The sequence below is a fragment of the Sus scrofa genome, chromosome 6 (genome assembly GCF_054392235.1).
Source record: "Sus scrofa isolate SSC_HxYL_T2T_F1_AM1 chromosome 6, Sscrofa_HxYL_maternal_Yorkshire_Landrace_v2.0, whole genome shotgun sequence".
Classification (NCBI taxonomy): Eukaryota; Metazoa; Chordata; class Mammalia; order Artiodactyla; family Suidae; genus Sus; species Sus scrofa.
In genome coordinates, this window is record NC_139388.1 from 38,673,652 (window position 1) to 38,689,031 (window position 15,380).

Genomic DNA, 15,380 nt, shown 5'->3' on the forward strand with positions numbered 1-15,380 from the left:
TAGGGGTCTAATCAGAGCTATAGCCACCAGCCTACACCAAAGTCACAGCAACACCAGATCTGAGCCACGTCTGCGACCTACACCACAGCTCACGGCAACATCAGGTGGTTAACCCACTGAACAAAGCCAGGGATCGAATCCGCAACCTCATGGTTCCTAGTCGGATTAGTTAACCACTGAGCCATTATGGAAACTCCACAGTCATTCTTTTTTCACCACTTCGTAGCATTCCACTGTGTGGATATACCACAGTTTATTAAAATAATCCCACAGGTATGAGGTCTTAGGTCATGGGCATTCCAAATTTGTGTTTGTAAACAAGGCTGCAATGAACAACCTTGTGCATATATATTTTTACATTATTGGAGGCATATCTCCAGGGTAGATCCCTAAAAGTAAGACTGCTGGGTTAAAGGGTAAGTCCACATGCAGACTTTTTTTAGATCTTGCCAAATCGCCATTCAGAAGAGTTGCCCTCACCAGCTACATATGGGTGTCTATTTTCCTACAGCTTCAGCAGATGTTTGCCATAACTGCTTAACATTTGCCAGTCTGGTAGATGAGAAATGGTATCTCAATGTGTTTTTTAAATTTAGATTTCTCTAATTATAAGTTACTTTGAACATCTTTCCAAAATTTTAAGATCTATTTATTGCTTTATTTTTATTTCATTTTATTTTTTGTAGGGCTGCAGGTATGGCATGCGCAAGTTCCCAGGCTAGTGGCTGAATCAGAGCTACAGCTGCTGGCCTACACCACAGCCACAGCAACGTGCGATCCAAGCCACATCTGCAAACTACACCGTAGCTCACGGCAAGGCCAGATCCTTAACCCACTGAGCAAGACCAGGGATCAAACCCACATCCTCTGGGATACTGGTTGGGTTCATTACTGCTGAACCACAATGGGAACTTCTTAAGGTCCATTTATTATATGTTTTAAATGAATTGCTCAGTCATGTTTTTCCCTGTTTTTCTCTTAGGCTTTTGGTTCTCTTCCCTCAATTAAGATTCTTGGATATTAGCTCTTTATAACAAATGTTTTGTCCCAGCTTCTCAGCTGCCTTTTGGCATTGTCTGTTTTTTACCATGCAAAATGTTGTTTTAATTTTTATATAGTCTTATTAACCTTTTATGCCCCTGGGTTTGAGTCACAGAAAGCCTTTCCCATACCAAGGTTACAGAGGAATTTACTCATGTGTTCTTTTAGCTCTAATATAATTTCATTTTTTTTACATTGAGATCACTAATCTATTTGGAGTTTATTTTTGTGTACAATATGAATTATGGATCTTATTAATCCTTTCCAAATAGTTATCCAGTTGTCTCATCATTATTTACTTAAAAATAAAAAGTCCACCCTTGACCCAGTGATTTGGGATGTCATCTTTATCATACACTAAATTTCCATATGTGCTTGGAGGTCTATTACTGGACTTTCTATTATGTTCTACTGTTCTATTTTTCTGTTCATGTATCAGTATCACATTATTTTAATTATAAAGACTTTTAAATATTTTTACTGTCTTTGTTAAGGCAAGTCTTTATGTTTTTTTGGTTATTCTTGCATGTTTGTTTTTCCATAGGAAGTTTAGTGTGAACTGGTCTAACTCCATAAAACAGCTTGTTAGAATTTTACTGAACTTTGTAACAGACATCTTTAAAACACTGAGTGTTTCTATCTAAGAATAAGAATGCTCTTCCACTTGTTCAAATCTACTTTTGCAGAAGACGTCTATTCTAGGTATTTCTAGAATACTACCTTGGAAAATACCAGGCACACAGATAGTGCTCAATAAATGCTTGCCTAAATAATTATATTAAAGCTCGTTCTGCAATAAAAATAACTCAATGTAATCAAAAGTATTTGTTTTGGTTTTATGCTAAGGTTATTAGCCCAAGTCAAGTGCAAGACAAGGATTAGGCCTGAAGAAGTTTACAGTCTACTTAGAGACACAGAATTACAGGCAAGATATGTAAGTAACATTAGCAAATCCAAACTTCTATGCCAAAACCCTGGGAGGAGATGCTGAGTGCTATACAGGATCAGAAAGGGAACTGACCAAAGTGGTATGAAGTGTTACATTCTGCATAGAATAATAAAAATTAAGAAATGTTTACAAGCTATACCTAAAAAAAAGTATACACTTCAAATCAACACAAAATCACAACTAGAGACAGACATTTTAATGAGTTATCTCTGTATGCTGCCCACCTAGAAGAATGATCTCTGATACTCTGCTGCATATTTTTCTTATTAATGCCTTACTGATTTCATATATATATATATATATATATATATATATATATATATATATATATGTAAATGCTATTATAAATCCAGAGTGTCCTGCAGGTAACAAAGGACTCTCATTACCTTCCATTCTGTTGAGGCTGGAGAATATCCAACAGAAGCTGTTTCACTTCACTAGGTGATAGCTGATACAAGTCTCTGGCTGGCTTATTCCCGCCACGGATCTGTAGCTCATACTCCATAGCATGGATGATCCACCTAAAACAAAACAGGAGAAGCATGAATCAATAACTCTTGAAATAAAACACGTTGTGCATCTCATGGTCTTAACAAGCACTGACCCATCCAAAGAGGAATGAAGAAAAGGCCATTTGAATTTGCTGAATTGCTTATATAATTACTTTCACCATGATTAGGTAACATGATCAGACTCTAAAAAATGAGGCCTTCTCTTGCATATGTGGTTAGGTAGTAGAACATGAAAATAGGCAACTACTTAGGTCCTTACCAAATGAGACTCTACTAATTTGGTATGATAGTATACTATACATAAATAGCTGCCACACTATTGTTTTCTTAATACTAGATATAGGAAAAGAACAAATACGATAAATATAATTCATTTTTATGAATGAACTGAGATATGCTATTATATATACATTCCTTTCCCAGGAAGGACAAGTATTTTTTATCAATTTCATTTATTTTGCAGTCATTCCCTTGTAATTAGAAGGGACACACAAGTACCTGCCTTTGACATACACAGACACAGTTAGTGTAACTTAATTCTACTTGTCTATTAGGGAACGAACTTTAATCAACAGATTTCAGAAGAATCTATTCTTTAATATTTAAATGCTATTCATAAAATATGTTTTTATTACAAAGAGCTTTAATATGATTTTTTTAGTAAAGCATTTATTGAGCACTATTTTTGCACTTGGTACTTATACACCTAGAAATGCCTAAAATATTTAATTATTTTATGTGTAAATGATTTTATTCTTTTTTTTTTTTTGTCTTTTTGCCTTTTCTAGGGCCGCTCCTGCTGCATATGGAGGTTCCCAGGCTAGGGGTCGAATCGGAGCTGTAGCCACCGGCCTACGCCAGAGCCACAGCAACACAGGATCCGAGCCGAATCTGCAACCTACACCACAGCTCACAGCAACGCCGGATCATTAACTCACTGAGCAAGGGCAGGGACTGAACCCGCAACCTCATGTTCCTAGTCGGATTCGTTAACCACTGCGCCACGACGGGAACTCCCGATTTTATTCTTTAATTTGAGAAGCTTTTAATAAGTATTCTTACAGTTTCGTTTCATTTCATTTATTGTATTTTGAGGAAAGAACTCAGATGCACTAGTTATGCAAACCAAAGAAACCTCTAGAAATAACATGCGCCTTAGGGAACCAGAACTCCACATACCATCAGGAAAAGCTAGGGAATTAGTTTTACACAGCAGATTCTCATGCTTTATCCTTAAATCCTTTAGTGAATGCTGAATAACAAACAGAGACAGAGAAGCTCGGCATCTGGAAAGAACGTGCTTTCATTCATCCATGCTTTGTCTCTCAAAGGGGGGCTGGGTAGCCAGCCCATAGGTAGAAACATCTAGTTACAGCAACAAAGATTTCAAGTGGTGAAGTAACTACACTTAAATATATCAATATCTTTCTCTGATTCACTTATCTGAAAGACTACCCATAAAGTTATTGCAGATACAGAGATGAAAAGTTAGGTGGAAATAATCAAAAGATTAAATCCTTCTTTCTGGTTTGCAAAACAGGTTGGTTTGCAAAACAACAGTGATCAGCCTCATGGGATGACTTTGCTCTCTCTCAAGGGAAAAGATGATAAGAAAAATGGTAATTGTTTGCAGTTGAGCATGAAGTGATATCAACCAAGCAAATCACCCTGCCTGCTGGGCCATCCACAGGCCACAAGGCAGTGTCCCTGCTCTGAGACGGCTCCAATCCCACTACTCTCTGCAAAGGCAATTCTTAGCTCTTTTTCCTACTGCTCCCCTATTCTTTGTTGTTGCCATTTCTGGAAGTTAGAGATTGAACTAGTCTGCCAGTCAAATGCAGCCTATGTGTTGCATGACACAGAGGCATGAGAGAGACACAAGGATGGAACACAGCAATTTGAAAAATAAATGTTATTATTACTACTGATAATACATGACAAATATTTAACACCTGCTCTTTGATAAGAACAGCAAAGATGACAAGGCATTTACAAATAGGAAAAAAAACATTTTTGAGTTTCCTGATATGTTCAACAACAGAACATGTGACAGAGTTAAGATTTACAATTCGCACTTTTCTAATCAGCTGTAAAGAAAAACTGGACTAAACATATATTAACGCTAAAGATTAGAATTTCTTTACTTGTTCATCTTATTGTGGACTGCGTTTAGTCAAAATTTTATACAAGCATAAAAGTCAAAGGATATTGTCACTAGATACTCTGGATGTTTTGATGACAAAGTTATGAAATTAATTGTTACAGCAACATTTCAGTTACAGTAAACTGTTCCATGGACTCTCTTTAAATTAAAAAAAATTTTCATTTTTAATTTTAGAGATTAGACAGAATTACCTTCTATTTATTATTATTATTATTATTTTGCTTTTTTTATGGCCACACCTGCAGCATATGGAAGTTTCTAGGCTAGGGGTAGAATCGGAGCTACAGCTGCCGGCCTATGCCACAGCAACAGCAACAGCAACGTGGAATCCGAGCCACATCTGCGACCTGCACCACAGATCACACAATGGCAACTTGGGATCCTTAACCCACTTGGCGAGGCCAGGGATGGAACCTGCAACCTCGTGGTTTCTAGTTGGATTCATTTCCACTGTGCCACAACGGGAACACCCTATTATTTTATTTATTTAACATTTAAAATTTACATTTGAGGCAGCTTAGTATAATAAAAGAAACATCAAATTAAAACTAAAGACTAGCTTTTTGGTCCCCCCAAACAAGTTAAAGTCATCACAAGAAAAATGGGGGTGGAGGGGTACTGTTCTAGATCGAAAGTGACTTAAGAGATAAAACAACTAATGCCACGTGTGGGCTCTGTTTGGGACCCCCGTATTCTTTTTTTTTTTGTCTTTTGCCATTTCTTGGGCTGCTCCTGCGGCATATGGAGGTTCCCAGGCTAGGGGTCAAATCGGAGCTGTAGCTGCCAGCCTACGCCAGAGCCACAGCAACGCGGGATCTGAGCCGCGTCTTCGACTCATGGCAACACCAGATCCTTAACCCACTGAGCAAGGGCAGGGATCGAACCCACAACCTCATGGTTCCTAGTTGGATTCGTTAACTACTGAGCCATGACGGGGACCCCAGTATTCTTAAAACAAAGTCATTTTGGGGACAACCAGAGAAATATGAAAAAAAAAATGGTATATCAGGTAATATTAAGGAATTATTGCTAGTTTTGCTGGAAGTGGTAATGGTATTGTGGTTATTAAGAAAATGTCCCTTTTCTTACTTTAGATATATATGTACTTACTATCATATTGAAAGGTAAAAGTCAAAATGTCTCAGATTTGCTTAATAATCTACAGCAAAAAAAAAAAAAAAGATAAGCAGATATGGTAAATGTAAATTACTAACAATTGCTTATGCCCATTAAGTAATGGGCATGTGGGAATTTACCAAATTATTCTATTATTACACATTTAAATTTTTTCATAATGAAAAGCAAAAACAATAAAGACAGACTTGAATACCAATTCTGTTACTTACCAACTGAGCCTAATCTGCAAGTTATTTTTCAAATGGGGATATTACCATTACTTGTTCAGCTCATTTTATGAAATTATTTTGAGGAACAAATAAGAGGAACAATGTTATTATGTTAAAACTATTAAAACGTTTTTGAAATTACAGAGTTCGGTTGTTATGTTCAATTGCTATGTCCAAATTATGTTAGCAAACACCTTTTATTTGACTTCTCAGACTCAGGTTGGAGGGAGGTGATACAATTTTTAATTCAAGTCTTGGAGTTACTTAAATAAGTGCACCACATCGATTTAACTTCAGGAGGTAGCCTCTTCTAAAATAAGTAAATTAAAAAAATTTTTTAAATGCTTACTTTTTAAGGTCCTCTCAAAACTTGAGTTATTAACACTAAACATTGTCACATTTATCTTTTCAAATCTTCAGTACCATAAACAAAGACTGTTGGAGATCTAAAAAATTTCCCCTCAGGCTTCTATTTACAAAATCTCAGCAGTTCTGTGAGAAATTATAGAAAACATACAACAGCCACTAAAGAAAGGTGACTGTTTTTCATTCATTCGAGCACAAATGAATCTAACTTATTTGTCGGATTGTTAAAAATAATTATTCATTCAAAAGTACGGACCAAACTAATCTTTTTAGCTTAGAATTCTTCAAAAGACTAAAACAGAAACAGCAAAATCGCCTTAGATATGAACTACTATATAACAGTCAGAGACTACACTCAGAAAGTAAATAACCAAGTGAGTAATACAGTGAAGAAAATCAAAAAGATGTTTTATCCATTTTGAGAATTACTAATACAAAAGGGCATTAATTCCTTTGCATGGGAAAATCTAGCTTCTTAACCTCATTCCTGCAGACAAAGTCATCAAACCTGATTTGGCAATTCCAGGGTAAAAGCACTTAAAGCAAAATGGGGAAAGCGAGCAAGCGAGCAACTGTAGAAGGTCAAAAGAATGAAGGTTACCCTTGGCCCAGATCCTTATAAATTCAGTCTGTCGAAAGAATCAGGGACATGCTCTACTTGCCAATAAGCAAATGAGAAAGTGGGAGATACACACGACTGACCAGCTCAACCTTCAAAGGCATCATGGTCTGACTTGACAATGAATTCCTCCACACTGCTGGAAAAAGACGAAAAGGCGGACCAGTATTCCTGCACAGCCCTGGGAATAAGCTTATCCTTCTAAAATCTCTCTTCAGGTGAGGTTAGTTAGCACACTCTGTATGTATTGGCATTTTTCTTTCCAAGCTGCCCCAATTAAGGAGTGGAATATAAAACGAAACACATGAAAATCTGACATCATTGGTAAATCAGAACGGCTGACATTTTCTGAAAAAAAAAAAAAAAATGCCATAAAGAATAGCACTGATCCATAGCAAGAAACAATTTTTAAAATAATCACTTTGAGGTTATTTCAAGATACTAAAAGTATTTGTCAAGTTTATTGTTAAGTGAACATGAACTGCCTGTCCAAGTATTTTATTAGGTTATATAATAGGAGATGAGAAAGTTGCAAGAATGGAATGTTTTGCTTGATTCGTATTGAAAGAGAGAGGGTGAAAATTTGAAGAGGCAAAGTGGGCTTTCTGTTTGGTAACTGGAGAAAAATCACTCCCCCACTCTACCTCTGATCTAATCACAGCAGAACAGAGGTCGGAGAACTCTATCAACTCACTTCCTTACCTCCTATCAAGTGTCAAAAGCAAAGTCCTTTGACTGAGTATGAAACCATGCTAATAAGCTCAGAACTGCAATTATCTCCTTTTTCCTTTACGGCACAAGCAATGTTACAGTCTGGTACCTATGACACCAATGGCTTCTCTAAGCATTGGATGTGAGATCCACAGACGCAGCTGTGGGCATCAGACAAGACATACGTGGATCATAATTGCTTACAGAGAGTGTGCTAGCATATGAAATGCAGGGATGAAAAAGGCTTGATAACATATATCCTCAGGGGTTATCTCCTACTCAAGCCTGAATGACAGACTTAAAGCAGAAAGCAGTTGACTGGAGGTCTTCATAGTAATGGGCCTGTCAGGAACTTGATCTATTTCAGCATGAAAGCTGGAGCACAAATCAATAATGAGACAGCAAATCAAATCATTATCAGACTAGAATACCATTCCTGTGAGCAGGTTAATTTTGTTCACTGGAGTGCCTGATAGCAATAATGTTGAAGAAATTGCATTGGCAGGATTAACCTTGAGAAAAAGCAAAAAGAAACATGGTCGTATTGGTTTAAAGCAACTGAGGCAGTGGGTGATATAAAGAAATACATTTAAAAAAAATCCCCAAACAGGAACGAAATAATGCCATTTGCAGCATCATGGATGGAACTAGAGACCCTCATACTGAGTGAAGTTAGGTCAGAAAGAGAAAGACAAATACCATATGATATCACTTATATCTGGAATCTAATATACGGCACAAATGAACCTTTCCACAGAAAAGAAGATCATGGACTTGGAGAACGGACTTGTGGTTGCCAAGGGGGAGGGGGAGGGGGTGGGATGGATGGGGTGCTTGGGGTTAACAGAATCAGACTACTGCCTTTGGAATGGATTAACAATGAGATCCTGCTGGGTAGCACTGGAAACTATGTCTGCTCACTTATGATAGAGCATGATAATGTGAGAAAAAAGAATGCACTCATTGTAATGTGTAACTGGGTCACCATGCTGTATAGTAGAAAATTGACAGGACACTGTAAACCAGCTAAAATGGAAAAAAATAAAAATCATAAATAAATAACTTATCATGACAAACAAAAAAACCCAAACCAAACCAACCAAACAATAAAAAAATCCAAAACCCCAGAGGGAGAGTTAAAACAGAAAGAGAAAAGCATACATAGTGCAGGAGAACTGTGGGTAAGATGTACCATGACTAAGACAAACGTTCTTCCTTTTTATGTCCATTTAGCCTAGTGAATGTGGGCTTTTTAGGAGGACTATGGTGTTAAAAGCTGACTGAACGATCAATCTCTTTAAATCATAATATTTAAAACAATGGTAAAAAGTCAGATGTGAATGAGTTTGAAGAGCTTTAATTAACCTGTAAGGAAGTAAAAAAGGAATGCTTTCTAGAAATTCTCTCCCCTCTTTCTTTTAAAAATCATGCCAGAAACACAAACAGGTGACATCGAATCCAACAATTTATCTGAGATTCGACATTCAAGGACTCTATAAATGAATACTTTGTTCATCAATTTTAAGCAAACTAAAAACCTTCCAGGATGCCTTGTATTTCTTTTGTTTGTCTGATTGCTGTGGCTAAGACTTTGATACTACGATGAACAGCAGTGGTGAGAGTGGGCATCCCTGCCTTGTTCCAGATTTTAGTGGGAAGGCTTTCAGCTTTTCTCCATTGAGTATTATATTTGCTGTGGGTTTGTCATAAATGGCTTCGATTATGTTAAGGAATGTTCCCTCTATACCCACTTTGGTAAGAATTTTTATCATAAATGGAAGAGATCAAACTCTCACTGTATGCAGATGACATGATACTATATATAGAAAACCCTAAAGACTCAACCCAAAAACTACTTGAACTGATTAATAAATTCAGCAAAGTAGCAGGATATAAGATTAACATTCAGAAATCAGTTGCATTTCTGTATACTAACAATGAAATATTAGAAAAGGAATATGAAAACACAATACCTTTTAAAATTGTTACCCCCCAAAATCAAATATCTGGGAATACTCCTGACCAGGGAGGCAAAGGACTTATATGCCAAGAATTATAAAACATTAATCAAGGAAATTGAATAAGATGTAAAGAAATGGAAAGATATTCCATGTTCCTGGATTGGAAAAATTAATATTATAAAAATTAATCTACAGATTCAATGCAATCCCTATCAAATTACCCATGACACTTTTCAGAGAACTAGAGCAAACAATCCAAAAATTTATATGGAACCACAAAAGACCCAGAATTGCCAAAGCTATCCTGAGAAACAAAAGCCAAGCAGGAGACATAACTCTCCCAGACCTCAAGCAATATCACAAAGCCACAGTCATCAAGACAGTGTGGTACTGGTACCAAAACAGACAGACAGACCAATGGAACAGAATAGAGAACACAGAAATAAACCCCGACACCTAGAGTCAATTAATCTTTGACAAAGGAGGCAAGAACATAAAATGGGAAAAAGACTGTCTTTTCAGCAAGTATTGCTGGGAAACCTGGACAGCTGCATGCAAATCAATGAAACTAGAACACACCCTCACACGAAAATAAACTCAAAAATAAATATAAGACAAGACACCATCGAACTCCTGGAAGAGAACATAGGCAAAACATTCTCTGATATCAACCTTACAAATGTTTTCTCAGGTCAGTTTCCCAAAGCAACAGAAATAAAAGCAAAAATAAACCAATGGGACCTAATTAAACTGACAAGCTTTTGCACAGCAAAGGAAACCAAAAAGAAAGCAAAAAGACAACTTACAGAATGGGAGACAATAGTTTCAAATGACGCAACTGATAAGGACTTAATCTCTAAAATACACAAACAAGGTATATAACTCAACAGCAAAAAAACCAACAACCCCATGGAAAAATGGGCAAAAGACCTGAATAGACATTTCTCCAAGGAAGATACACAGATGGCCAACAAGCACATGAAAAAATGCTCAACATCACTGATTACTAGAGAAATGCAAATCAAAACTACCATGAGATACCACCTCACACCAGTCAGAATGGCCATCATTAATAAGTCCACAAATAACAAGTGCTGGAGGGGGTGTGGAGAAAAGGAACCCTCCTGCACTGTTGGTGGGAATGTAAGCTGGTACAACCACTGTGGAGAACAGTATGGAGGTACCTTATAAAACTATACATAGATTGACCACATGATTCAGCAACCCCACTCTTGGGCATATATCCAGACAAAACTTTCCTTAAAAAAGACACATGCACCCACATGTTCAATGCAGCTCTCTTCACAATAGCCAAGACATGGAAACAAGCCAAATGTCCATTGACAGACAATTAGATTAGGAAGATGTGTTATATATACACAATGGAATACTACTCAGCCATAAAAAAGAACGAAATAATGGCATTTGCAGCAACAGGGATGGAATTAGAGACCCTCATACTGAGTGAAGTAAGTCAGAAAGAGAAAGACAAATACCATATGATATCACATATCTGGTATGTAATATATAGCACAGATGAAGAACCTTTCCACAGAAAAGAAAATCATGGACCTGGAGGATAGACTTGTGGTTGCCAAGGGGGAGGGGGAGGGAGTGGGATGGATTGGGAGCTTGGGGTTAACGGATGCAAACTATTGCTTTTGGAATGGATTAACAATGAGATCCCGCTGTGTAGCACTGAAAACAAATAAAAATAAAAAAATAAAAAATAAATTTTGTAAATTTCCAGGTAAATTTTGTAAAGAAACTTATTAATAGAATATGATTTTGCTGCTGGTAATACATTAATGTGCAAAAAAGCCATTCACTTAAGGAGATGAGATCTGAGTAAAATTTATTAAGGATGAAGTGCAATAGAAATATATTAAAAAGATATAAAGATATCTTTTAAGATCTTTCATCTTCTCAGACAGGCACTATCACGAGCTCCATAGACAGGATAACTGCAATTCTCCCAGGCTTTTGGCTATCTGAAGAGGAGAGACAGGGTTCCAAAACCCCTCTATGAATGTGGTGGAGAAGCACTGTGGGCACAGCACAGGGGGATTCATGAGTGTATGCCATGGATTTCATGAGGTCCCACCAGGTGATGGAGGGGTGAGACCAGGTCAGATGGCAGCACAGATTCCAAAGAGGATTTTGAGTTAAGGTTTCTATATGAAATGCTGGGGATCATTCTACTGGGTCCTGGAGGAGAATCTGTGAGGGTGAAAAGGGATACTTCCAGGGCGAATGTCTCTTGTGGGAGCAGAAGGTGTCTGCAAACCTAGGACTGGAGGACAGGGGTGAGTATGTGAGTGTTTGTTGGTGGGGAGGGGTGGGTGAGGTGTGAGAGCCTCCTCTTGGGATTAGTGGTGTGTAAAAAGAAATCCCCAGAGGTACTTGTTCTCCAAATGCCACAAGAGAGAGGACCTCAAATTACCAAAGGTCACAGCAATTCTGTTTAAATTTCATCTTTTGCAAAAGACCTATATATTCCTTACCCAGAATCCCTGCAATCCCAAAGGAAGCCAAAGCTGAGACAGCCTTCCTATTTTACAGACCAGAGAGCTGGAGGAGTGACAGGGAAGCATGAACACTGCAGTCACTCACCTCAGGTTCAAATTCCAGTTCTTGGTTTTGTGACCATGGGTAAGTTACTTAACTTCATCGAGTTTCCATAGTATTCTAGTATATCTCTTGCATCCTATAAAAGGCTAACTTAGAATGACTTCCAAAACATCCCCATTTTTTGGCCTCATGATGAAGAAAGGGAAAAAAAGTCTTATTTCTTGTTCGTTAACTTGTAACTGCTCAGCCTCCTTGGTGTGTCGTGTACTGGGACAATGATAAACAGTATTGATCCTGGATTCAAACTAAAGACAAAAGTCATCAGGAGTCAAGGCACATCACAGCTGCCTCATGAATACTTGAATACAAAGTGGGTCACAGGGTGAAATCATGTAGAAGGGGCCATAAAGGCCCTAAGGTTTTAGAAAGAAACAATAAGACCTGCTTCCCTGAGAAAAGAGCAATAGTATGTGTGAGTGAAAACATGCACAAAGTACTGAAGAGGGAAGAACAAGAACTTTGGAATCAGGCAGTCCTGGGTGTAAATCCCAGTTCTTTCAGTTACTGATTTGGTTAAGACAAGTCACCTAAAGCTCTCTGAATCTCAAGTTGTTTACTTTAAAATGGGGGTGCCCACCTCAAAGTTGTTGTGTAGACTAAATCAGATAACAGACATAGAGTATTTTTAGCATATTGTCTAGTAAGATCTGTGGTTATGGTGATGGAAGAAGAGGAGGATAAAAGTTGACCAGAATGAACGTTTGAACGCAGTATCAACATGTTACTCACGTTCATACCTCCCTTAGAGCCTTACTAGGAATGCTGCTTAGAGAAGAAGTACCACTCTAAGGCTATTTGTACCACACTCTGATGATTAACTGCACCATTCCATTAATAAATGAGTGGAGAAAGTGCTACATTCTTCTATGACAAGACTTTCATATAAACAAGGCCCTGTTTAACTTTGTCATGTCCTGACGGATATGACTTGTACAAACAAGTGCATTTATCAAAATTCAAAGAGTCCTTTCTTTCTCTAATGCATGGAGAGTCATGCTCTACTTTTGTTTTTCCTAAATCCCCCATCAGTAGTTCAAGGCAAACTACCTGAAGCTACTTATAACCTACGTATTAACCAATCTGTCAAATTCTATTGAACATCTCCTGTGAGCTAGACCATGATACAGGTGGGAAGATAAGATCTGGTTTCTATTTTTAGCAGAAGTTTAAATTTCTTAAATAAATGACTTCTTATTAAAAAAAGAAGTTAAGGAGTTCCCATCATGGCACAGTGGTTAATGAATCCAACTAGGAACCATGAGGTTGTGGGTTCAATCCCTGGCCTTGCTCAGTGGGTTAAGGATCCGGCGTTGCAGATGTGGCTCGGATCTCACGTTGCTGTGGCTCTGGCGTAGGCCTGTGGCTATGGCTCTGATTAGACCCCTAGCCTGGAAACCTCCATATGCCGCGGGAGTGGCCCTAGAAAAGGCAAAAAGACCAAAAAAAAAAAAAAAAAAAAAAAAGTTAAGACTTCTCCCCAGCTGACAGTGTCTCAGTGTTTGGAGCAGACCTTGTGATTCCAGCATGTGGGGAAATATACATAATACGTTGGGCAGGGACACTGTTAATACCCACAATGGGAACATAACGCCACAAGTGATTCCAGGATGAGTTTCAGGACAGTGAATACAGTTTCCTGGCCAATTTCCTCAGCAGGAGGTTTTTGCTATCATTAAATACTGAGTCACACATTCTGTCCTGACAATTTTTTTTTTTTTTTTTTTTTTTTTTTTTTTGGCTATTTCTTGGGCCGCTCCCGCGGCATATGGAGGTTCCCAGGTTAGGTTCCCAGGTCGAATCGGAGCTGTAGCCACCGGCCTACGCGAGAGGCACAGCAACGCGGGATCCGAGCCGAGTCTGCAACCTACACCACAACTCACGCTGGATCCTTAACCCACTAAGTAAGGGCAGGGACCGAACCCACAACCTCATGGTTCCTAGTCGGATTCGTTAACCACTGCGCCACGACGGGAACTCCTGTCCTGACATTTTTACTTTGGGTGGCGGTTTGAGGAAAAAGAGTACGTTATTTCTCATGGAAGGCATGAACAAAAACAGGATGAAAACTATTTTTAGAAAAAACTAAACATACTTCACTGCCATACAGAGTAAGAAGCTTCAGGTCAGATTTCGATTCAAGAAAGAAAACTACACTGGATTTTTGAGAGAACATATATTAGCCCCAAATGCTGAATAAGCAGTAAAGGAAAAACTCCTACAGGCTGAAAAACTCAGCACTGTAAAATTCTAAGGAATGGTTAACTTTTACTCTAAGGCTCTATTTAAATCACAGCAAGGATGACTATCACTTGAAGAGGTTTTCCCGAAGAGAACATTTATTACAAAGAACATACTCTGTAAGAGCTATATCCTACCCTTCTCAGTCAGACTCAGAGACAAGAGAACACTTGGCAAACCTGTATGGATATGACGAAAAACATTTCTTTTCATTTAGTGACATCTCACATAAAAGACCCATTCTGCATCCTCTTATGTAGTTAAGAATTGGAGTTAAAATTTTTAGAGCAGAGCTGAACAAATCAGGGTATGAGTCAAAGTTCTTATAATTGATTTGGAATACCTCGAATTTGGAAAGGAACTTTTTTTTTTTTTTTGGCTTTTTGCCATTTCTAGGGCCGCTCCCACAGCATATGGAGGTTCTCAGGCTAGGGGTCAAATCGGAGCCACAAGAGCCACAGCAACGCGGGATCCGAGCCGTGTCTGCAACCTACACCACAGCTCACGGCAACGCCAGATCCTTAACCCACTGAGCAGGGCCAGGGATTGAATCCGCAACCTCATGGTTCCTAGTCGGATTCATTAACCACTGAGCCACAACGGGAACTCCGGAAAGGAACTATTTTAAGGGATTAAAAATGAAGGTCAAGTTCTATGCAGAGAGAGTTCACTTCTCAATCAATAGAAAGGGGAGATAAAGAATGAAAGCTCACTTGAAATAGACTCTAATTGAAATCAAGCAAACAGTTTAACAACTAATAATCTCGACTAAAGAAATTTAAATAAAACTGAAAAATGTAACTTACAAAGTAGAAATCTCCCAGGGAAAATAAATGTCACAG

General features: G+C 38.1%; 1 protein-coding gene across 17 annotated transcripts in view; it reads right to left on the reverse strand.

Moving 5' to 3' along the window:
* Positions 1 to 15,380, reverse strand: part of PHKB (phosphorylase kinase regulatory subunit beta) — a 199,113-nt gene that overhangs the window by 11,375 nt on the left and 172,358 nt on the right. For all 17 annotated transcript variants that reach the window (XR_014805945.1, XR_014805944.1, XR_014805948.1 and 14 more), the window contains one exon: positions 2,377 to 2,511. Coding sequence is in view for 9 of the 17 variants with exons in the window: in XM_013998278.3 (XP_013853732.2) it covers positions 2,377 to 2,511 (135 nt within the window). In the remaining 8 variants the exon portion in view is untranslated. The remainder of the gene's footprint in view (positions 1 to 2,376; positions 2,512 to 15,380) is intronic.